The 25916-nt window shown below is 36.1% G+C and overlaps 5 protein-coding genes across 6 annotated transcripts in view; 3 read left to right on the top strand and 2 right to left on the bottom strand.

The window, feature by feature from the left end:
- The window catches only part of LOC125226081 (protocadherin-like wing polarity protein stan), a 74232-nt gene extending 71255 nt beyond the window's left edge, over nt 1–2977 (top strand). Inside the window, 1 exon segment of the mRNA XM_048129932.1 lies at nt 470–2977. Coding sequence (XP_047985889.1) covers nt 470–509 — 40 coding nt within the window. The 3' untranslated portion in view covers nt 510–2977.
- Nucleotides 2978–5694: 2717 nt separating this feature from the next.
- On the bottom strand, nt 5695–7894 carry LOC125226594 (V-type proton ATPase 21 kDa proteolipid subunit c''). Its single transcript, XM_048130599.1, has 2 exons — nt 7117–7894; nt 5695–6934 (listed from the first exon to the last, which is right to left on the bottom strand). Exon 1 carries the CDS (start codon nt 7755–7757, stop codon nt 7140–7142), a length of 618 nt encoding a protein of 205 aa, XP_047986556.1. The 5' UTR covers nt 7758–7894; the 3' UTR covers nt 5695–6934; nt 7117–7139.
- A 184-nt stretch (nt 7895–8078) lies between these two features.
- On the top strand, nt 8079–12054 carry LOC125226657 (protein dispatched). Its single transcript, XM_048130704.1, has one exon. The coding sequence runs from the start codon at nt 8306–8308 to the stop codon at nt 11678–11680; it is 3375 nt and encodes a 1124-aa protein (XP_047986661.1). The 5' UTR covers nt 8079–8305; the 3' UTR covers nt 11681–12054.
- A 5072-nt stretch (nt 12055–17126) lies between these two features.
- On the bottom strand, nt 17127–18018 carry LOC125226566 (pre-rRNA-processing protein TSR2 homolog). Its single transcript, XM_048130566.1, has one exon. The coding sequence runs from the start codon at nt 17840–17842 to the stop codon at nt 17300–17302; it is 543 nt and encodes a 180-aa protein (XP_047986523.1). The 5' UTR covers nt 17843–18018; the 3' UTR covers nt 17127–17299.
- A 319-nt stretch (nt 18019–18337) lies between these two features.
- Nucleotides 18338–23546, top strand: LOC125226049 (IST1 homolog). 2 transcript variants are annotated; one of them, XM_048129880.1, is made up of 7 exons: nt 18338–18610; nt 19064–19226; nt 19760–19979; nt 20769–20902; nt 21343–21459; nt 22147–22197; nt 23224–23546. In XM_048129880.1, exons 1-7 carry the CDS (start codon nt 18429–18431, stop codon nt 23446–23448), a joined length of 1092 nt encoding a protein of 363 aa, XP_047985837.1. In that variant the 5' UTR covers nt 18338–18428; the 3' UTR covers nt 23449–23546. The 2 variants fall into 2 exon arrangements, with proteins under 2 accessions (XP_047985837.1, XP_047985836.1); XM_048129879.1 differs by having other exon boundaries at nt 20766–20902.
- The last annotated feature ends 2370 nt before the right edge of the window (nt 23547–25916 follow it).

The following is a 25916-nucleotide window of genomic DNA, read 5'->3' as shown; positions in this document are numbered from 1 at the left end:
AAATAAAAACTTTCGTCGACGGGAATGGGCCATAATGCCAAAAGATATAATATACTTATGTAATAACAATTTCTATTATTTATTATCATCCTAACTTTATGATAGAGATTGGCTATTCTGTAGTGCAATTCATATTATGGCATGATTTAAAATTATCCACTGTTCAAGTAAACCTTATTGGCCTGCACACTTTACCGTGCGCGTAGATCATCGAGGTAATAAAGAGTTTCTCTGATGATGATCTTTATGGTCAAATATACCTATAGTTAATTGTGCACTACAAAAGGAACTTACACAAATACTTACAGTGCACTTCGTTTTGCCTTCACTGAATTACTGCTGATACGTATATGTTTTGTAATTACGTAATAAAGATATAGAATGTTATAATAAAAGGGCAATTTAGTCGTTCTAGGCCACATAACAAAAAAATGACAATGAGTAACGTTTTCATTGTTTAATTTTTCAGGAAATCTACTACTGAAGATGACGCAGAAACAAGAGTTTAAAGACAACACTATAGTACAAGATTTCCAATGAATCTCAATTAGTTTATAATTTTTAACGTGGTACTGTTTTACGTACGCTGTTAGTTATAATTTTAATAAGACTGTCGTAAACAATCTAAACATAATTTTAGACGCCACTGCCATAGTGTAGACTAACGGCTATTTATTTTAATTAACAATTCACTTAGACTAATTTAAGTAAGTTTAATCACAAATACTCCGATCGTTTTTGTAAAATACTCAGTTAAGCGCTCGCCTGCATTTTGTATGTATGAAGGTGAAGGTGTCTGAAAGACAATTATTAGAGAAATATTGAAAACCTGGTTCTCTGACAGACCTGTTCCTAAATGGACTTGGGACATATGTTTTAATGGTAGAATATGTATATTCTGTCTGTCTGTCTGTCGATATTGCATAAATGCGCCCAAGAAACCACATTTTTTATAATCATATTTTCAATATTTTTGTCTGAAAATGCTGAGGGATTGTGGGGCTGACGGGATTTGTGCAAAATGTAAGTTTTTAACTCACTAGGATCTCGTTTACAGTGTGTAAGCTAGTGGGGTACTTTAGATGAAGAATATTTTGAATAATTTGATGAAATCCACAGGTTTTTACATTATTGAACAGTAGTGACATCTCTATTTTAGTCTTGTAAATAAAATAAGTGTTATGGTAAAATTATGCAAGTTGTATTGAAAATATTGCAATCTTAATGTAAACAATGAACAAACTACGACATTTTCATTTGAATTTAAAATCAAGCGAATGGCGTTGCTGTGACTTCACGAGTCACCAGTGTGGTTTTTATATATAAGTAAATAAAATACATATTACTCTAGATTGCAAGGACAGAGGCGCCCTCTGAGTAGTGAAGTTATTAAACTATCACGGGTTTTTAAAATATCTAGAGTTATAGTTTAGGAATAGTTATGAAATAATAATGTATTTTTATATAAGAAACCAAATCTATTATAAATTAGGTTATAGTTATGATAATTTCAATGCAGTAAAATAAATTAGGCAACAACTTGTGTACCTACCTATGTAGATGGCAAATTAATTACAGTAGGTATGTTTTAATAACCTAGTGTGATAGTGAATGAATACTTGGATTTGATGTAAATATTGGTTTGTGTGAATTTGGAACGTTTTACGAAGAGTCCACCTATTTTGTAAATAATAAATAGATTTTTACACTTTGTAGCATTTTATTAGTAATAGTTAAATGTTGAAAAAAGCTTTATTTAGGTATTTTCTAATGTATAATTGCCATAAATGTAACTTATAAGTTTGTAGTGCACAGTGTTTCATGTAGTCCGGCAATGACTTGTAGAATGTTTGATATGTAAGAATTTTTCCTGTCTTTGTATCAAGTAACAAGTATGTCCACTTGAATGTCCTTTTGCATAGTTTAAGTAGCGTATTTTCGCATAAAACCAGCGTGACTCAGGAGACTGTAACCATGGCAATAACAGACAAGAAAAAGTTGATTCACCCTTATAGTTATAACTCTTGTTATCACCTTTGATCACTATGGTCAGTGAAAGGTGATACGTATAACAAGAGTTATATATGTATGTTACCTACAGGTTGTTTGGCATTTGGGAACAGGCATTATGACATTTATGACGTAAAAATCCGAAGATGGGTACCTATTATAGATACCTCTTTTTAGTATAAACATCCTGTTTGCGGTATTATTTTTATAATGGTACCTAAACGTTTCCTTGTGTACAAAATCACAATAATCACCAGAAGAAAATGGTGAGTATTGGATACCTAAAAATGGACAACGTTCTAATATTACCTACCTAAGTACCTACTAATAAAATTTTAAAAATAATGTCATTTTACGCTTGGCTAAAAAAAGAGTAGAAATTAAAAATCGTCGTGTCGTCCCTTTCGAATCAATATGTGTGATTAAACAGGACGGCACTATGATGTGACTTATAATTTTTTTTTTGCCCGTTTGTAGTAGGTACAGTCAACCAATTGGAACCCTAGGCAACTGTAGGACTATGTCATAGTAACGCTATAAATCAGATTGTAAGAAATCTCTACTGCTTGTCATTTTGACATGGTTGTAGAGTGGTCTAGGGCTCCAATTGGTTTACTGTACCTAATTATGTATCAACCTGCTCAAATATACGCGGAAAGGTACATCGTTAGACTTAGTGTTCAATACATTACAAGTGGATTGCTTGTTTCACATGTTTCCCTCGTGACAATTTATTTATATGCTTTATGTGGTAGACGATAAGCTCCAAAATTAATTTTGATATCTTTTTTATATCACATAACTTTACAATTTTTAGCTCATTTAGAATTTACACATTCCAGTTTTGTGATATCTATTTCGCACTTAATTTATTATAACACATACAAGTATTTTATAAAAAGGTACAAACATCGCATCCGAATAAAATTGTTTTATATGAAAATAAAATATTTTATTGCTAAAGCAATGTTCGCTTATTTTTATCACCCTGAGCATCCTGCATAAGACCATCCATGAAGTAAAATCTCGTAGGTAAGGCAAGGTATTCAAGTTATTTCGTCACGTGAAGAGTCAGAATAAGCTAAGTTGTAAGTAACTTTAATAGCACAGGCCGAGCGTGTTATTTCAAACATCAAACCAAAGAGGATCGAGTATTATAGAGAGTTACTGTCAAGAGTAAGATGTTATTTTATTTATTATTATAGGACATTGTTACACAGATTGACTGAGGCCCACGGTAAGCTCAAGAAGGCTTGTGTTGTGGGTACTCAGACAACGATATATATAATATATAAATACTTATATACATAGAAAACATCCATGACTCAGGAACAAATATCTGTGCTCATCACACAAATAAATGCCCTTACCAGGTTTCGAACCCGGGACCGCGGCGCAGCAGGCAGGGTCACTACTGACTGCGCCAGACCGGTCGTCCGGTCCGTCCGGCCTAGATGGCATTACGCCTTTGGGGTACGCTCAGCTAGATGGCGCTAATATTAATATTTGACATTTTAAAACATATCAAGCTAAGAATATGGGCCAAATTGTCAAAACTGCGGTTCAAAAGTTTTAAGGCTGTGTCAAGAGATGGCAGTCTATGCACCGTGATTACACATTTTACTTCGACAGTAACTCTCTATAATATTCGATCCTCTTTGCATATGCCTATCATACTCAACACCATCAAAATGTCTGCCAACTTGGCTTGGTCTGGTTCCATTTTAGTTACAGCTTGGCAAAAAAAAGAGTAGAAATGGAACAATTTTTTTTGTATAGCAACACTAATTCTTCTCATAGAAGTGTCAGAATAGTTGGCACGTGGTTGGCACCGTTGGCACATGCAAAACGGTTTACATAGACGGTGGCGCTCTTATTATTTTCTGTTCTTTTTTGCCAAGCTGTAGAATCGGAAGCAAATTAGAGATGGCGCTCTCAAATGAGTTTCCATAAAATGCTTCAAGAGGACGCTATCTACCAACAACCTATTAGTCTGTGCAGAAAGAGGAGAGGAGGACAGTTTTAATATGAATTGGTTCCGCGACTTTGAAACCTCGCCCTTCATACGAATGCTGCCTGTGAAATTAGATCATTGAAAGCGGCCATGACAAAAGATAGATTAACTTTTTCACGCAGCGAAGGGATTCAGACATACAGCCTGGCAAAATACTCAAAATAGAGTAATGGCACAGAATATATAATAGTACAAGTACAGAAGGCTCACTACTTTCACATTCTAAATTCTTACCTACATTACAAAACGTAGGTACTGCACGCGAGCAGCCGACATTCACCACTGAATGGGCCGCCAACTCGCGGCCCCCGGCATGTACTTGTAGCGCTGCGATAATCGCGGAGTGAGCCGCCCCTGGTAATGGATCTAGACTTATCTGATTATAACACTTACTTTCCCATACAAAAATGACTCAATAGTTGCCATTACAAAACGGTTTAGGTACATAGACGGTGGCGCCTCTATTAATTTCTATTCTTTTTTTTGCTGGGCTGTACGTACAACATAAACACATGATTGTATTCCCATAAGGAGTAGGTAGAGCCCATGAAATTGTACATGTTCAAGTTTAGCTATTAAGGAGTCGAAAGTAGCCAAAAGTTAGAGCCTGCTAAAGCAGGCTCTAACTTTTGGCTCTGTCTAAAGACAGATGTCGCTACTGCGACCGCCGTTTGTACAGCATGACAGCATGACTGTAATGACTGTGTTAAATATCAAGCCAGCCGGCGTATTATGCTTCCTATCTTATCACTTAACTATGTGGATAAAGCATCCGTCACATTTTGGCATGTACGTCAGTGCGAGAGTGACAGATATCTTATCCACGTGCATAAGTGATAAAATTTGAAGCATAATACGTCGGCTGGAAGAAATATTCTAAAAAAATTATGTATGTGATTTGACAGTGGCAGTAGACGCATTTCTTCCTAAAATCCTGACTTCGGCATGCTAGGCGACGATATGTGAGTGTGTTGTTTAGTAAAGCTGAGTTTACACGCGTGGTACTACACCAGCAAGTTAAGCTAGGAACACACTACGCGGACGTCCGTCGTAAATCGACCGCGGACGGGAATCTGGACAATGGAAATACACATAACCGTGCAAACTATCGGTCGACGGACGCGGACGTGGCCTTGAGCGCACGGACGTCCGATCGAAATCTGGCTCTCTGGATGTTTTGTTCCGTGCACACTGATAGGTCGCGGTCGCGGTCGTTTTACGACGGACGTCCGCGTAGTATGTTCCTAGCTTTATTGCTGCAAGTTTTGAGACGCAACTATGGGCAAATATCTGCATCTCTTTCTTGTATATACCTGTTTCAAAACTTGGTGTAAACTCAGTTTAAAATTTAACTCAGTTTTAGATTTACTTGTATCTTTATATGAATAAACTGACAAAGCGGCTTTATAGCAATCGACAAAGTGGGACGTTTTCCCGTGCACACTCACGTAAAATTATATAGATAAACACAAAGAACATAACCCAGGAACAAATATCTGAATCATCACACAAATGCCCTTACCGGGATTCGAACCCGGGACCGCGGCTCAGCAGGCAGTCAGTAGTCATACATTACAACTTCAAGTTTAAAAGGAATTTGACTTCATTTTGAGTCATATTCTAGAGAATCTAGAGGACTTAACTACAATTTCCAGTAAAAACTAAAAACAACAACTTTTATCTATTTATTCATCAACATACATAATATCTACATTTGCACAAATAAAATATTAACTTAGAATCATATCAGTAGTTTACTTAGGACTGACATAATACTTTCGATTTTTTAAATTCCAAAACTGTGTATACACGACATTGTGCCTTAGAAGTTATCAATAAAAATTGAATTTCAATACTCATACACAATCTATGGCATTAACTTCAACACCTATAGTTAAGTTTAAAGGGATACAAATTTACAAGTAGATATAATAAATTAGTGTGTTCACAAGAAATAGGAAAGCAAACATATTTACAATTGAAGTATTATTTTGATTGCATAAATTATAAAATAATATTGAACTGCATTGAAACAACTAGTTCTTGCATTAAGGTTCTTTTCCACTTTGTGACTGGTAACAAACTAAAGTTTAAAGAAGCCAAAACAAAAATACACCAAAAAAGTACATTTTAATGACAACAGGTATATGAAACTTCTCTAACACCTTCTGATAAATCTAGTGATAATCTCATACAATACAATATATTATATTGAAAATACATTTATTATATCTTAACAAAGTGTTTGGAAAACAACCTTAATTTTAATGTGATATATACTCCAATTAGTTATGTACAGTACACATATGGGAGGCTGCTGGGAGGCCAATAAATACTTATTCAAGTTGCACGAGGTTCATGGAATGTTAAGCTTTAACAAAGTGACTAGATACCACATTGAATGAATCATCAAACCCATGATCGATGCAGGTTCATAAGGTGTAGTTAGAGTTATACATCTGTTTGATATCATTTTTGATATGACACATTTCTATTTCAATGTGAATCCAGTCACTATAACCCCTAAGAGTCAGCTTAGTTACTCAAAAGTTTACTGTTAAATTGTCAAAAAACACTCCAACTAAATACTGATTCTATCCACAAACAAAATGGTCTGGCAGATACCTGATTCCTTGGCACTAAATGCAACAACTTAAGTAAGATGAGGTTTTATATTAAAATTGTATCTTGTAAAAGTGCCAATGTCAGGTATCTTTTACAAATATGAAGTTATCTATTTAACAAGTTTAAACATCACATAACACATCAAAGTTAGGTAGTAGTAATATAAGTAACACTGCGGTAGTATTGAATTCAAGCTATACTGAATAATTTACCATTGATTGGATACTTTTCTCAGCACTCTTTGTCTCAAGCTTGGTTTTACAGGCCATCCAGTGCTGTTGCATACTGAAAACAAAACCACAGTCAAAATTGTGTATCATACTAATCAGTATCTAGTATGTTATTGCACACTACGAGAGCTTACATTTGTATATCTAATTGTGCTTCAAACTAGTATCCAGTATCACACTATGGTAATAATAGCCAATAGTTAGGATTACAAAAGTTACAAGTATATTAGTACTCACACTTAATTTTAAGCTCTGTCTTCTTAAGCAGCACCCATTTTGACTTTTGATGTCATGTAAATACCAACAATGAGCCCAAATAGACCAATGGCTGATCCAAAGATTTCAACAATGAGGATTTTCACGAATAGCGCTGCATTGGCTGCATCAGACAGGGCCGCTCCAGATCCAACAATGCCCACAGCAATACCACAGAATAAGTTTACAAGCCCAACGGCCAATCCAGCTCCAAACATTACATAGCCAGCCATGAAGTTTTGACTCTTGATACTCAAGTCTGTCAGGGGTTCAGGGTACTTTTCCAGCATACCGGATAAGACGATGGCAGTAATTAGTCCATAGATAGCCACGGCCTCGCAGAAGATAACGGAGATCAAGTTCTTGGTCTTAATTCTGGGCGCCTTAACACCTCCACCGACTATGCTCACGCCAACGGTGTGGATACCCGCCGCTGCGCCGACCACGGACAGTGACACGGCAAAGGCTATGCCCAACGTCGCCCACATGTAGGGCGACGTATTCTCCAGGAACCATCCAAAGCTGATTTGCTCACCCTTTCCGTTCAATAAATAGTACATGGAGAAAATGGGAACCACAAGGACTATTATGAGCCCAGCCAAATAAGTTAAGAAGTACCTCATCTTGATGTTGTGTTGCACTAAATTGGAGCTATTTTACACACGAATCCCTGCAGGGACGGGTTTTTCTCGCCCAATTTTTGCCTTGACAGAAAACTAGAGGATAGTAGTCTTGTGATCACAAGATGTCAGAGACAACAAGAGTGTTGCTAGATGCTAATTAAATTCTTGTGATTCAAAGGGTTGCAATCACAGTAACACAAGTAAGTTGGTCCGTTCGTGCAAAAACCACTTTAGAAAAGAAACAGACATTTTGTATTGTATGCTCTATGGCAGCTTTGCTTGTGTGCCAATTATTCCGCGAATTTATGTTTGTGTTCACGTTGTGTTGGATTTGTAGATTGTGTTGGTGATTGATTGTGATTCCTGTGATGTGATTGTTGAGACACTTCTTCCAACCTCAGTTAAATATTTGTTTGGATTTCCTTAATCAAGATGTGACGATAATTATTGTATAAAGTGTCCGTCGACGTTAGTTTATTGGTCATGAGTTGCACTAACGTTAGGAAATGGAGTAGAATAAAAACTATGAAGCCTGAAAAGTCATCGCGATGTGGTCCGCTTACGCCCGGTCTATTGTTCGCCACTCCTACCTGTTTCTATTTTTAAGTAGTGTGATTTCTACTATCCTTACGGTAATCCCGTTGGTATGCCACAAATTACCATCATTCTCCGACCCTCTCACAGGGTTCGAGACTCGCGGAACCACGTTAGCCCACCGTTTCATCGCGTGGGAAAACCTTAATGACGAGACACGACCGTCCCGGCGGCTTGCTGTTGACCCTCAAGAAATTGAAGATCAAATTCGCTTAAATTTTACCTACTATAACAGAACAACCCAAAGTAAATACAAAACAAAGAGAGTCCCCTCGAAAAAGAAACTCCGGAAAAGAAAGGAATTATCCAATAGCACGCAACACAGCACGGCTACAAAAATCAGGTATAATTCACCTGAATCAAATTTTTCTACCTCTGATCATGTACACTGGGGTTATGGAAATGTTACTTTTGAAGGTGAAAATGATATTTTCTTGAGGGAGCATGTACGGAAACAATGGGTTTCACTCAAGAACATGCAACGTGAGCCAGATACACCAATCCACAGAAACTATGCTTATGGAAGCTGTGGAGCACCTTTATCAAATTATGCACATTTTGTAATAGAAAGCACTGACAATTCATCTTTACTTACATTTGAAAATGTTAAAAAAATGTGTAATTGGCAAATAGATCTTCTTGAACTGGGAGCCATGGAATATTTCAATTTGTGTCAAAGACCCTTCAACGCTGAAGATATTTGCTGTCCAGTATGGAGTGTTCCCAACTATATAGCTTTAATCTCTGGCAAACAATCATGTGAGAATTTAACTAAAGAAGATGTTGACAAAACTTCTGTGATTTTAGAAAAATGTGCAGTCTACTTTCATAACTTTTCATTGATGGCTTCATGTGAGTTTGACAGATGTAAGGTACCAAAATATTGTTCCCAGTATGATGCAATATACAACATGTTGTTCTACCTAATAGATTCAAATGCATTTGCTCCGCCTGACCTGTCTCAAAGCTATGTTAGAAATGTAATGGTCTTCTTACCACTGCCAAGTAGTAGCACAGTATTGCCATATTATAAAAAATTACAAAGTTCAAATATGTCTTATGATAATCTTTTTATACCTGCAATGGATTTTGGGCTCAAGAATACACTATTTGACATTTGGGTTATTGAAGATACTTGGCTAGTTGGCTTAGGAGCTGTGTTTGTGTTTTTATGTGTTTGGATTTACACAAAGTCCGTTATATTGACACTTATGTTATTTACAGCCATAACATATTCTCTTGGAGTATCATATTTCTTGTATGTATATGTGTTCAATTTAGAATTTTTCCCATTTATGAATTTATTAGTAATAGTTGTTGTGATAGGGATTGGAGCCGATGATGCATTTCTTTATGTTAAAGTGTGGAAAATGGTCAGTAAACAACTTATCAGAGATAATGTAGCTAGTCGGGACAGCGGCTTGGGGGATATGGGGGATATAAAGAATGTCTCAAGTGCAGGTGAGACCATACTTGTGCAAATACTTGAGGAAACTCTCAAACATTCCGTTGTGACAATGTTCATAACAACCTTGACGACTGCTGTAGCATTTTACGCATCTTACGTAAGTTACATACCTGCTATTAACTGCTTCAGCATATTTGCTGGAACAGCTGTTCTAGTCAACTTTTTACTAATGATAACCTGGTTACCTGTATCAGTATTTATATTGGATGTAAAGATGTGCCAAAAAAATATAAAATTTGTAGAGGTGCTGAAAAACTCTGTTAATGAGATTTGGGATGATACTAGAATAGTTATGAATAGATTTATTATCACATGTGTAACAAAGTTTCATATAGTTTTCGTATTGGGATTAGGTGGTTTAGGGATTTACAGCATTGTTGTAGTGTTTTACACTCCAGGTCTTCAACTTCCTGATTCTAAGCAGTTCCAACTATTTCAAACTTCACATCCGTTTGAACAGTATGATATGAGATACAGAGACAAGTTCCTTTTTGAAAGACTCGGTAAGGATATAGGGACAGGTAGCAACATGCCTCTCAGATGGATATGGGGTGTAAAAGCTATTGACAATGGGAACCACATGGATCCCAATTCTAGAGGCAATTTAATTTTTGATGATACTTTTTCGATATCAGAGCCCAAGTCGCAAATTTGGTTACTAGAGTTTTGTACAAGAATCAAAGCCCAACCATTTTATCAACATACGCCAGGCTTTCTACTTCCAAACTGTTTTATAGAAAATTTTAAGAACATATTTATGAATAGACGATGTTATGATAGCACAGAAAAAATTGATAGAAAGCCTTGTTGTGAAGTTTCCCGGTTCCCTTACAAAAAGAAAGTATTTGAACGTTGCATCATACTAGCCACGGAGTCATTATACCAGACCTCTCGAGAATGGTTCATGCCTGGCGTGGCCGGTCCAAAATTTCTCCGCAGTGCCAGACCCCCGAAAATAGCGTCTATCGTCGTTGATTTCGAAAGTGTGGTGCCATATTCTATGTCGTATTTAGCAATGAACAAATTCTTTTCGCATGTTGAGAACTGGACGGAACATGAGTTGAAATCAGCACCTCGGGGCATGAAGGGTGGTTGGTTTATATCCGATTTGCAATTTTTTGATCTCCAACGCACTTTAGCCAGCGGTACAGTATTGGCTCTGTTGATATCGGCTGGGTTAGGTTTTGTGGTACTGATTCCAGCAACTTTGAGTTTCCTTGTGAGCGTGTGTGCACTAGCAGCAATGGTATTTTCGTCTACGGTTACGATAGCGATCTTAGTACTCAGCGGGTGGAAATTAAATATTTTGGAAAGTGTTGCGATATCGACCTCGGCAGGACTCGCTGTTGACTTCAGTCTTCATTATGCCCTCAGTTACACTAACGCTAACGGCATCAAAACTTCAAGGGTTAAGACAGCATTGTCAACATCAGCCGGACCAACAGCAGCCGCTGCGCTCACTACGGGGTTTGCGGGTATATTTTTGCTGAGATCTAATTTGCTACCTTACTCTCAAATCGGATGTTTCTTAGCTTTGATTATGTCTGTTAGTTGGACATATGCAACGTTCTTTCTGTGTTCTTTGTTCTGTATAGTCGGTCGCAATTCGTCTAAGGAATTCCCATCAGAAGATAGGAAAACAGTTTCCCGAGTAAGTTCTATATGTTCGGGAATTCCTAATTTAGAAAGCCACGAACTGGAGCATTTGGCGGATAGTAATCGTACAAATCTCACACATTCACACAGTCCTTCCAGTTGGAGTGCTACCACTGTCGTGTTACACGACGACTGTGACAACGCTCATAGTAAAGTTGACAAAAAAATTAGTATTACGCCTAATTTAGCTTGTGACAATGACTGAATGTACTTAAATATACATTAACTAAGTACTTAACTTACTGGCCACTCTTGAGAGTATTTTTTTACAATTATAGTATTTATAGTATTAATACATGTTGATCTAATTATGAGTAGGTAAATTTGTATTTGAATAAGATTCCATATTGAAATGTATGAAATTTAAAAAAGTTTCTGTGGCTTGGCGTTAACTAAACTGGCGGAATTTCCTGGTTGTATCGGAGATTGGAAGTGTTTGTCTGGTTTTTGATAGCGTCAATCAATGGGTATCGATAGAGGGGAGGAATTCATGTTTGAGTCTACGCTGAAAGATAAGTCCTAGATGTATTAGTTCCCATGTTCCACTGGACATGTGGACAGACGGCAGACCGACAGACAGCACGGGAAGCATGGTCGCGCGATAGACGATAAATTATCAGGCCGTCCCTATCGCACTTACAAATAGTGCGATAGGGACGGCCTGCTATTTTATCGTCTATCGCGCGACCATGCTTCCCGTGCAGGACGGCATACAGGTCGTGGCGGAACTATAAGTCCGTTTTCACATTATCCGATCCGATATCGGATGTCGGAAGGATTTCAATGGAAAACAAGATGGCGCCTGTAATGTATAGGATATCGGTCATACATTTGATATCGGATCGGATAATGTGAAAACGCACTAAAGTCGACATTTCGACAATAAAACCCTAAAAATGCAACTTTTTTATAGCATAATTCCTGTTATTTTAATAAATCATAATTATAACTTGGAAGAAGAATAGGTTCATATTCTCGTATTTACTATTCTGATAATCCGATATAACAAGGGAATACGCTTAAGTTAATAGATACTTAGACACCCAATGCCACTTTGCAATTATAATTGATACTTCTTAGGCCGTTATATTTCGGTTTATTTCTAAAATAATTCTAATACCTATTGTTTGTTTTTGTAATTTATAAATACAAATTCGTATGCTTTTCTGGTACGGTCAGCCAAGAAAGTGGTTTACCACTTTTCGACTCTACGTTAAACACATACGGTTGAAAAGTGGTAAACCACTTTTTTGGCTTAACTGTACAGAAACAAATACTTTTCAGGAATAAGCCGAATAAGTATTTAGTTACACTAATTCTCTGTTTTGTTTTTGCATACATCTAAATCAGTTAAGTATATCCCAGGATTTTTATTGATTCTTAGTCTTGAAAATGTTAATGTAATACATGCTAGGTATGTAAATATTGTACACTATCGAAATGCAAGACGTACGAATGATTATTGTGACAATAATTATCACATAAATAATTCATATACGACAATATAAATTGAAATGAGCTTAGCTTGAACGTTACAATGTGTTGCTTAGTAAAATTGTTTTAGTTACGTTAAGTTAATGACGACTGTATAACTACAATATATGTTTTTATCAAACTTTTAGATGTTTAGGATTAAAATATTCAATAAAGACAGATTGATCATAGGAATAAAAAATATTCCTAAGTATTTAACTCGCTCGATCAAAAAGCTACAAAGTACACGTAAATATTTATTCCAATGCATTTCTTATTCGTGTTTTAATACTGTTTTTATTTTACCCACGGACTGAATGTTAACTGCTGGTATTAATTTGTTAGCCATAAGTTTGCTTACTTAATTTTTAGGGTTCCGTGTTATCTTTACGCACAGACTCGCGCATATGATTATATTTTCAGTAGATACTAATCCGCCTGTGTTGAATCACAAATACTTTAATTGTAATACGTGTCAATTGGTATTAACAAGAAATTATAACCCATCGAAATTTCTCATATTTGTCAGAACGATATTTTATAAATTTACAGTTTTCTTAGAAAATTGGTGTTAGAGCTATGTAAAATGATGTTAAGTATATCAAAACCACTAAGATATCACGTGGAAAAAATAAATAAATGTATTTGTATTATATTTATAGATGGATATTAGGTACGTATAGGACGTACCTATACATATGTATAATGTTTTTTAAGTGATTAAAAAATATGTTTCCTTCCAAATGTGCACAAAATGCATTTATAGTTAGATATAGTATAGTTAAAAAGAAGCTTGCTTTCGTAAAAAATAATAATGATACTGATGATAGTCCTGATTATTGTAGTAGATAAATGAATCTCATTTCCTTCTAAAAAATTACGAATATGTATAATTTATATACTTCCTTATTTATTTCAGATATAAAATTAAATTAAAAGCCGTCATTACTGTTTGAATACTTATTGTGACGACTCGATAACGGTTTATAGCTTTTGGCTTGTATACCTGAAATATAAATTTGACTTCCTAGTTGAATTGTTATAATAACAATTATCAATTCATTTATTTTATGCAATTGTTTAACAAAAATGATCTATAGTCGGTCAAGCAAATTTGGTCACTAAAAAAGGCGCCTTTAAATTTTTCAAATTTCCCGCCTTTTTTTAGTGTCAAACACATTTGCTTATCGTTTCTCTTTATCGCTATTGTTGACTGTTGTATTCGAGTCAGTCCAAGATATGATATGTTGGCAAAGATTTTGATAGCTTTTCCTGTGCAAATGTTATTTTTAACCAACTTCAAAAAAAGGAGGTTCTCAATTTGTCGGGATGACATTTACTTAACCCTTGCAGAGGCGGGGCAAAATAGTTGTAACTTATCATGGCCTGACTCTATTACGAAACTATGTAGTTTAACCACAGCCTAACCTGACTCCAACAATAGGATTTAATAGTGTTTTATATATAAAAAATATTTTTCCCCTCACTAGCTCGGAAACACATGTTTTGTCCTTTAATACCAGCGGGTAAAAACGCATTTTATCCACTAGTGGGTAAAGTAATTTAACCTTGAATAAAGTCAAATTAACTGCTTTAAAATTGATAAAAGTAGGTGAATCTAGTAATAAAGATGATTTACCACCTGTGGAACCACTGGAAGCAGTGATAAACGCATTTTTTGCGTTATAGTTTCCTCGCTATAGTGAGGGGAAAAGTTTTGTGTTACACTCGGGTGCAAATGTATTTTACTTCTCGTGTGTTAAAAAACTCGCATGTTCAGGATTCTATTTTCGAACCACTCGCTTCGCTCGTGGTTCAAGTATAGAATCCTTTCACTTGCTCGTTTTTCAATTCCACACTCGGCGTTAAAATACAACTTTGCCCCCTTGTATAACAAATAACTATTACAACTTGTGTTAAAAAAGGTTCTCATTTTCAGGATGACATTCTCGAACCACTCGTTTCGCTCGTGGTTCAAAGTAGTTGAAAACTTTCATGGCCTGACTCTTTTCAAGTTTAACCACAGCCTAACCTGGCTCCAAAATACAACTTTGTTTTTGTATAACAAATAACTATTATGGATTATATGAAAAAAAAAACCATTAAACGATGCAGCGCCATCTACGACGTTAAAGGTTGCTTGTTTACCCTTATTGTTTTAAATCCATCCTTACACCAGCATACAATATGATGTGATAATATTGATAAACAACAGTATTTAAAAACATTTGATATTAGGTATTTACGTAATGTTACTAATGTTTTATCAATTCTGGTTGTTTACAAGTAATTGTTTATTTTTGGCAGTGTTAGGTTTTAATATATGTACTTGTTTAATATAAGATTGTAGTTTACAATACTATGTGTATAGTTTGATAAGAAATGAATGTAAAACATTGAATAAAATGTTGATTTTTATAAGAATTTATTCTTTTTTTTTTTATAGAATTAATTTCCATGCAACACAAAGCCTAGACTAGTCTGTCAAATAAATATTATCATTCAAAAATTAAAATTTTGAAAAAACCCCCGACCGCGACATTGTGGACCAATTTTCATGAAACATGGCTAAGAACACTCCCGACTAACTCAGCTTTCAAACAAAAAAAACTAAATCGAAATCGGTTCACCCGTTCGGGAGCTACGGTGCCACAGACAGACACACACACAGACAAACAGACAGACAGACACGTCAAACTTATAACACCCCGTCGTTTTTGCGTCGGGGGTTAAAAATCGCGAAAATTAAAAATTTTATCCACGTAGATAAGTGATAAAATTGTAAGCATTACCACAGTATAAGGAATATTCAGTAGTTAATCTCCGGCAGGTAGATGCGGGCGGTCTCTACTGGTACTATTAGGTAACTGTAAGTATTAGTATAACAATACCACACCAGTCAATATTGAATACACAAAAAAATATTATTCATATATTAGTCTCATAAGCGCAATACTAGATTGTGTAACGATCCCGAGCAAAATGAGATATTCACGGGGACGGTTTTTCACATCACGTATGTGGTAATTTATATGTTATACTTAGATATTATTTAAAACAAAAACCGGCCAAGAGCGTGTCGGACCACGCTCAGTGTAGGGTTCCGTAGTTTTCCGTATTTTTCTCAAAAACTACTGAACCTATCAAGTTCAAAACAATTTTCATAGAAAGTCTTTATAAAGTTCTACTTTTGTGATTTTTTTCATAATTTTTAAACATATGGTTTAAAAGTTAGAGGGGGGGGACGCACTTTTTTTTCCTTTAGGAGCGATTATTTCCGAAAATATTAATATTATCAAAAAACGATCTTAGTAAACCCTTATTCATTTTTAAATACCTATCCAACAATATATCACACGTTGGGGTTGGAATGAAAAAAAAAAATCAGCCCCCACTTTACATGTAGGGGGGGTACCCTAATAAAACATTTTTTTCCATTTTTTATTTTTGCACTTTGTTGGCGTGATTGATATACATATTGGTACCAAATTTCAGCTTTCTAGTGCTAACGGTTACTGAGATTATCCGCGGACGGACGGACGGACGGACGGACGGACGGACGGACGGACAGACAGACATGGCGAAACTATAAGGGTTCCTAGTTGACTACGGAACCCTAAAAACAAAAACGCACTTTCTACTACGTACCATTCAAGTAGGTACGTGTTTTTTTCTTAAATACTGACGAAATAGTATTTACATAAAATGTCTGAATAGATGATTCCACAATATTTAAGTAGGTACCAAACTTTCGAGATAAGATAGATCGCATCATCTACCTAAATAAAAAACAAGTATTTGGTTGCAAAGTAATTAATGTCGTTACAGGTAAATCCTTATTGATTTTAATGCATCACTGGTTTATACTGTGGCATTACAGTCCTGCTAATTAGATATCAAATTTAATTATCCTGTGAATGCAAAATTCGGAATAAACAAGAATAATTACCATGTTTATTAAAGTCCTCTGAGATAATTTATCAATTATGATATTCCTCAGCTAAAGGACAGCCTCATTGTGCTTTGTAGTGACAGGAAAATTCTTCAAAATACTGCTAGCTCTGTGTGAACACAGCTACTCATATTATAAATGTACCTTTTGGAATACACCTGATGCCAACAGCCAGGAGGTACATTTTTTATATATTTTCATGGGTAGTAAAATAATATGCCAAACATAACAAAACTTATTTTATTATATTAGTAATTTTTGTAATCAAATACAAAATAAACAGATGTATATTTATGCTTAAATATCTGTTCTTATTTTCAATATCATAAATAAATATTGAAATGCAACTTTATCCTTTTATGTAATTGTAGCTGCTGATTATAAAATTTACAGACTACACTATTTTTTTCTCCTAGTTCTCACTACAGTCCAGCCCGGGTCAACATCTTCATCCATTGGTTCCGGTTCAGGTTGTTGTTGCCTATCAACTAACTGTGGTACAGTGCCATTTGTAGGTGCATCATTACCTTCATCTTCACTACTGCTGTCTGAATCCTCACCAGGATTCATTGGTTGTCTAACATTTTGGCTCAAACCTTTTTGGCACACAGGCATTGCAGCAATTCTTGCTTGTAATTCATCTCGTTTACCCTCTCTGAGAAGTGTGAAGTATTGCAGCAGTACTATTGCCACTTCCTTAGGAGAATTATCCTCGCACATAGTATCGAATTCCTCATCCATCAAATCTTCCAACACTTCAGTCAGGTTATCAACGTCTCCTCCCAAGTTTTCAACACAGTACCGGGTTATGTAGTCTGATACGAGTTGACCTGTTTTCGGTCCGCTGGATCCCATTCCATGATCTATAGCTAATTGTAAAGCAGTCCAATTGTTTAGGACCAGATCCACTAGTGGTTTAAAATCGTCGTAAAACATAGCCATTTTTGACCATAGGTGGAAAGTGATCTTCCAGAATATTTACAAATTATGTTAGCTGGTAACAGCATTTAGCATTTCGAGTTGATGTATGTATCTTAGTCCGAATAACATCGGCTTTTTCTACTATTTCTAACACGTGTTGTCCTTTGAATTAAAAAGCAAATTTTGACACTTGTGATTGTGACAGTGACACTGACAACTTCGTTTGTATTCAGTCATAGACATTTTTGTTATTTTAAAGTAGCTAATACACGACCGCACCGCATTGCAACTTTGAAACATTTCACCTAGAAGTGAGAGCGAGAAAGAGTAACTTTTTCGATCTCTTACTTGCAGGTGGTTCGGGATGACTCTTGTCCGTTGCGATCATGTATTAGAAATCTTTGGCACACTTTATTCCACGATTAAATCAGTGCCTTAAACAGCATATTGATTTTGACATGTTTACGTCATGTCACCGTTGTTGAAATTGACAGCTGATCTGAATTGTGATTCATCTTTCACAAACAACTATTTGTGTTACTTACTCATCCTTGTATAAAATAATACTAGTTTGCTTTTGATACAGGCCAAGAGATCTAAAACAAACATGTTTTCCACAAATCCCAATTACACTAAACTAAAAACTCACCTGAGGCTTTCCATAAATCGTCTGAAATTGTTGGAAAAGAAGAAAACCGAGTTGGCGCAGAAGGCTCGCAGGGAAATAGCTGAATATATTGCTGCGGGAAAGAGTGAACGAGCCAAGATCCGGGTGGAGCATATTATAAGGTAACACATAACGTGTATTAAGTTGGCATTGATAGCTGAGATATTAGTATGGCCTTGACGAACTAAATATCAATGGTACTTTGACGATTCACCTAAGTTCATAGTACACAGAAATTAGTGCAATATTATATATATATCAGCTATGAGATCCCGTGGTCCTACGCGAAAATGGTCTAAGGTTTCTAATTGATGAAAAATGGCATTTACAGATTTTGGAAAAAACATACAGGATGCGAGAAAAAGTGCATTTTTGACAAACTTTTTTTTGACGCCCTTCGATCCCATTCCTATCCAGGATCAAAACCTTGTATGGGACCAAAAAAAAATTTCCCGCTAGAAAAGTCACAAATCGCGAAAATTTTTTCCCATATAATTTGTATGAAAAAATATTTTTTTTCATATATGGTGAATTTCTGATGCCAATCGATTCCATTCCTGTGTAATTATTTACAGAGAAGATTACATGGTAGAAGCCATGGAGATAGTAGAGATGTACTGTGACCTGATCCTGGCCCGCTTCGGGCTGGTGACGCAGATGAAGGAGCTAGACGAGGGCCTGGCCGAGGCCATCTCCAGCCTCATTTGGGTTGCGCCACGGATGCACACTGATGTCCAGGTTTGTTATACAGTAATAATAAAAGAAGTCATACAACCAAAATCAAAATCAAAATAATTTATTCAGCAAATGGCACTTTTTACATGTACATAGGTATTTAAAAAAATATTTAAAATTGAGTTGAAATTACAATTGAACTATTATATACTAACTAAGTTCTAACTAAACAATTAATTAGAGAAAGGTCCTAAATTCTTAAGCTTAGTTCTAACTTCAGACTGTCTAAACTTAAAAAAACCTTTCAGATTATTTCATACTAATGATGATCTTTTTCTGAGTGTTTTAAAATACTGTAAAATAAAAAAAATATATTGAATTTCCATAAAAATCATTTTTTATTAGGCAGTTACAGTTAAAATAATCTAAAATGACCAAAAAAGGTCTTTAAGAAATTTTACAAAATTCACAAACATTTCTAACTGCATAGCAGTGTGGACAGAGAAACTCTGTACATTCATAATTATGTAACAAAAATGTAAATAGCATTGTTTACCCAAAAGTGTGATTGAAATATAATTTGTTAATTGTTCTAGGAGCTCAAAATAATATCTGACTTGTTGACCGCCAAATATGGCAAAATATATGCAGATGCATGCAGAAATGAAAGTGTACACACAATAAGCGAGAAGTTGAAACACAAGCTGTCAGTTCAGAGCCCTCCGAAGATACTTGTGGAGCGGTACCTTATAGAGATTGCTAAGAATTACAATGTGGAGTACACTCCGGATGAGCAAGTGATGAGGGAAGAAGAAGGTATGGTATATTTTACATGAATTACTTGATTTTTTTATGTGAATGACGTTGTAATGAAAGGAAATGATAGTTTCCATTTGGTGCTGACTTTTGCATATAGACCCAGATTAAAAATCACCAATTTATAGTCAAACAATTATCAGTCTTTTTCAAAGAGTGACGAGGAACAGAAAAAAACTGTCAGAAGTTGTGGTTTAGGTCCAAGTGTCAACTAACTGAAAAATAAATTAGACAAGCATACCTACCAATTGTTAATGATAACTATTGATATAAGCTTATTTTCAAATTTAAAAATTCACACCTCTGATAGGATGCAAACCTGTGACCTGGATTCTGTCGATGATTAACTGTGTCACAGAGCCCTGCTGAATATAGGCAAATTTTTCAATGCTTCCCTCAATAGGCTAGTTTCCTACTAGTCACATCAGCTTCTTTTTAAGAACTGTCAAAACGATTTGCTAATATGGAATTACTATGAAATACTGAGGAGTGATGTCACAGTCAATTCATTTACTTTACATCTTTCTCTTTGACTTATTAAATAGAAATTATGATTAAACAAAACTACTCTCCATATATTTGTTATAATTATGTGGTGCTTTATTTCTTGCACTGCATAAAATATTTTATTATATGTATAGGAAATATGTTTCTGCATGATAAAAATAAGTTCAATATTAGCTGTCATAAATGCCTCCTTAATAAATCATAGAAAAAATTGTATTGAAAGGCCACCACCATGGTATATATTTGTTGTATTATTCTTGACTACACTACATGTGTCAGTAGGACGAGACGCGATGCTGATCGACATCAACGGGCCGCCGATGCCGCCCGGGTTCATCGGCTTCCCGCAGCCGCCCGCCCTGCCGCAGCTGCCCAACCTGCCCCCGCCCACTGTCACTCCGTTCAGCTATCCTTCCGTGAGTACACTCGTAGTTAGCCTAAATTGAAATATTTTATACTCATCATTTTTAGTCCTTGCTTCTGAGTTTCTTAAGTAGGTATTTAATTACTTTTGAGGTTCGTAATCATTCACATAGAACAAGCCGCCGCATGAAGTGACTGGTATAGCCTGGCAAAAAAAGAGTAAAAAAGCCTCCGTCTATGTAAACCGTTTTACATGTGGCAACTATTCTGACACTTTTCTATGATAAGTGTTGCTACGATAAAAAATAACCATTCCATTTCTACTCTTTTTTGCCAAACTGTATGTGTAGACGTATCTCGGGTGAAGTAATCCCGCTGGCTACCACGTTTCCATAGACAGACGTGCTTCTCGTGCCATTTATGGCGCCTGTTGATGTTTTAAAATAACACCTTGGGCTATCAAAATGATTGATTGTAATATGTTATGTACCAGGGTCCGTCCGGCGGCAAGGCGGGCGGCTTCATCGCGCCGCCCGGCCCGAGCGGGCCCGCGGGGTACGCGCTGCCCCCCGGCGTCGACTCTAAGGACCTCAGCAACAGCTTCTTACAGGTACAGTAATATGTGCAACCTCACACTGGGACTAAAACAAACAGATACTCGATAGTTTGCTTTTCTTTCATTAACATTGTTTGCTTTGTGTTTTCCTTCATCGTCATCACGCTAGAAGTCTAGATTGTAAAGTCTTGTTTGGCCAGTTCAGCCTGACATAGTTATTAACTAACATATCTACACACAAGCTTATTGGAAACTTAGAATGTAAATAATAGGTTGCTTTCTATGATTAATTTTGTTTGCTTTGTGTAGTTTGTGTTTTAGTTCAACACTCTAGATTCTAAGTCTAGTTTGAATGCTTTGTCACACATAAATACCTAATTAACCACTAAATGCAACATTCTTCGTTATTAGTCTTTTTGAATAATTGTATCTTTCTTTCTGTCTCCTGTATGTTCTAAACTTGACGCTCTATGCGTCAATTTTGTTCTGGCTGTTACTTTAATTCACCATTCCTACCATCATATAAGTGGGTCTGTTCATAATTACAATCAAATGGTCACTAAATCTAAATACATACTTTGTTAATGAGCTCCATTTACAATACAGGTTACAATTATTTATGCACATCTTACTGTGATCCATGGTTTACTGAAACCTTTTTGTGATGAGCCTACCTTTCCCAATCTTTTAATTTAGTGTTGTAATATTTTTCGAGTATGCTACTCTTACCTTTTCTTGCAGGAAGAGATGCACAACCTGCCTCCTGCTTACGACAGCATTAATCATGATTTGGTAATATTTTAATTTTATTTTTTTAATTGCATGTGTGTTTGCATGTAGTTATGTTATGGCTACACATAAAGTAACTGTATCGGTTAATTTTTTTGTCTGTACGAAAGTATTTATAAAAATAAGTAGACATAAAATGTGCTCTAAAAAGTATGAAACAAGATGAATTGTTTTTGAAATTATGCCGAGTGTATTCTTTTCAATACATAAACTCAATGTTATAATAAGTTTGATTAGAGATCCGAAGCATGGTTTCTCGGAAAGAAAGAGATTATTAGAGAAATGTGTCTCGCTTTGCTATTATAACTTCTACAAGCTGCTGTTTACAGATGCTAGTTATAGATGCAATTCTGTAGTCTGCCGTCTCAGTCGGTCGCCCTTCGTTGTTGGCAGCTTTTATTCTATAACTGTTTTATAACACAGCTTACTGGACTATTCTCATAAATTAAATACGGGCCAATTCACAAGAGCTGGGGACCGATCTTTGAATTTCGAACGCACGAATTCGCCGTTCGAAAATCTCTGGATAATGACGAAACGCTGTTTTTGAAAGACGGACTGCCATTTTAAATCTAGTGGTAGTGACTACTCGATTTCGATTATGTTAGTAGAATTTAAATCGCTAGTAGTGGAGATATTTTTAAACGAAGTTCATGAAAAATGATCGACATTCAAAAATAGGCCCCCTGGCACGAATGGAACGAATGAGGTGGAATAAGTGAATCAAAATATCTATGTATGACAGCTTATCCAATAAAATAGTGGCTCTCGACATGTATATATGAAGTAGATTTGTATCGAGTAGCTATACAGGTGTCATTTATACAATCAAAGTTTATTGTTTCCATTTGTGCCAGCTTTCGTGAAATGACCAGCGTGCGTAGTCAAATGGCACTCGTAGATATCTATCTCTATCGCTCTTGCTTATTGGCGTGACAGAGCCAGACCTTTCGCGGCGTTTCGTTTTCGTTTCGCGTCGTAGAAACGCCATTCGGCTACGGCACTACTAATTTACGTTAAAATTTTCAGCCCAGTCACGTACCGAACCCAATGCCGCCAACAGCGCCAACGCCACAGCCGCGCGCGCGCATGCCCCCCTCCCACAGCTTCCCGGAGCTGCCGGAGCTGCCCTCCGTGCCGTCCGACACGCTGCCCGCCACGCCCCGCGCGCCGCACGCCGCCGCCCCGGCCCCCGACGAGATCGACTTCGAGGACTTGAACCGGCGCTTCGAGGAGTTGAAGAAGAAGAAGTAGTCAGGAGAGTTAGGTAGGGCTGAACAAATTGAGATCCGCTTCGTCATAATAATTCACGTTGATTATAGTTGGTACCGTTTCAATACGACGCGCGACAACCGGCCCCTCTATCACAACTTGCCTTGTCGCGCGCGAGTCCATACTTGAAGTCGCGCTTGATGTATGGACTGGGCTAGCACATGATTGCCGCGGAGTATGTCGCGGCGAGATAGACTACCCGTCCTTATGTTATTAATAAAATTAGACAAAGACGCGTCATCTATCTCGCGGCGATATACTCTCGCGATAATCATGTGCTAGCCCTACTGGAGTACCAAGTCCGTCGAAAGTTTTTTAGCAAATTATACAAGACATACAGTAAGGCTCTAAAAAAAATTGAGTACCGCTGCGCTAAAGGGTCATATACATAAGCAAGTTAATTTAATGTAACTGTGAACAGACTATAGTCGAAGGGTTACCTTCGACAAAAAATGTAATTACATATATAAAGCGAAATTCTTCCATCATTACGTATAGCCCTCTCTGTGATATCTATGTGACACAATTCCATAGAGGAATCTCAAAATCCTCAAACATAATTAACAGTAATCTCATTGGTTGCACTTAAACGGCTATTTATAATTATAACTGTGAGAGTTAACTTGGAGGTAATATCAAAATCAAAATATAGCTTTCTTATGCTTTTGTATTTTTGTTATAGATAACATAACTGTCTGTTGAAATGAATAATTATAAGAAATTATTCATTTTGCGCAATTCATATGCATTGCAGTATTGCTGTATTTTCCCTGATGATACGCCACACGCGTTAAATCCATGTCACAAGTATTTATTCTTAAATATTCAAAATATTTTTTTTAATGAATTTTATGTTTTTTATAAGACACTTCATACATTATGTTTGTCGCATATTTCATCGTTATCCATTACATTCGAATTATGCAATCACAGTTGACTGTCTGACAAGTTGTTTTTGCCAGACTATATGTGACGTTTTTATGAAAAAGTACCAAAATGTCGCTTAAGCATAAGGACTGTAACAGGTAATTCGTATAGATACAACTAAACTTCATCCTTATGGCACAGAATATATAATAGTACAAGTACAGAAGGCCCACTGCTTTGATGTTTACGAAATGCCGCCTTTTTAAATACCTACAAAATTCTTACAAAGAAACGAGCCGCACGTGCGCGGCGTCCGGCGATAGGGTTACCTATGGATTAAAACGAATTAATACTCACATAAAATGTTATACTATTATATTCAAGTCTTGGGTACTTTCTAGGTATATATACTGTTTTTATATATTTTTGTTCAAGTTCCAACATTACAAGCCTTATTGAACTTTTTCGTGGGACATAATTAGTAGTAGATCTGTGTAAGAATGCCCGATGGTATTTATTTTATTCATGATGTCTATTTAACTAAGTATTATTAGCCATTCGACACGCGGACATCGCATATGAACCTTAAAAAATCTCGCGACATAAAGTAACAATAGAAAGTGCGAACGTGCATTCCGTGAGAACGCGCGCCACCCCTGAGTAGGCCGCGAACTCGCGGCCGCCAGGATGTACTTGTAGCGCGGCGATAGAATCGCGGAGTGAGCCGCCCCTGCTTATGGTAACTTGGTAAGCGACAATGCGGTACCTCTTATTTGAGAATGTCACCTGCGATTGTGCATTCGAAGTTCTCATTAGTGTTCTCCATTTTAGTTGTAATAAAATGATAATATTGATAATGTAATCTATATGAATATACTTTAAATGCTAAGGGCCCATTTAGACGGTACGAGAACTCGCATACGAGTTTTATTACATTGTGGTATTTGATGGCTGTGCAAAATTGTATGTAGTTCAACAGCCCGCAATGTAACTAAAATCGTATGCGATTTCGCACGCCGTCTAAATCAGGCCGAAAGGTACATTCGAGTGTTGTAAAATAAAATTATTTTTTTATATTAAAATTATTTAATCTTTACTATTGAACATAAACACCGCTGTTATCGATACGTAGCAACTGTAAATTATGTATTATAATAACTTTATTACATATTAAAATAAGATTATTAAATAGTGTTTATATAAGTTTGTGTTTCTCTTGAAACTGGGCACGTGACCGGTATATGTACGACAATTATTGCTTTAAAAGGCGAATAGTTTGTGACCCACATATAGATAGATAAATAATAATATAAGTATTTAACCGATTCAATTGTAAATTATGTACTATAATAACTTTATTACATATTAAAATAAGATTATTAAATAGTGTTTATATAAAGTTTGTGTTTCTCTTGGAACTGGGCACGTGACCGATATATATACGACAATTATTGCTTTAAAAGGCGAATAGTTTGTGACCCACATATAGATAGACAAATATAATTGTTTAACCGATTCGTAGCGTGGTCCATTTTCGGAAACTTTCGTAAAAAAAACTCGATGACACGCCTCTCGTGTCATCC

The sequence above is a fragment of the Leguminivora glycinivorella genome, chromosome 5 (genome assembly GCF_023078275.1).
Source record: "Leguminivora glycinivorella isolate SPB_JAAS2020 chromosome 5, LegGlyc_1.1, whole genome shotgun sequence".
Classification (NCBI taxonomy): domain Eukaryota; kingdom Metazoa; phylum Arthropoda; class Insecta; order Lepidoptera; family Tortricidae; genus Leguminivora; species Leguminivora glycinivorella.
Note: the sequence above shows the minus strand (reverse complement) of the source record. Positions and strands in the feature narration are given on the sequence as shown.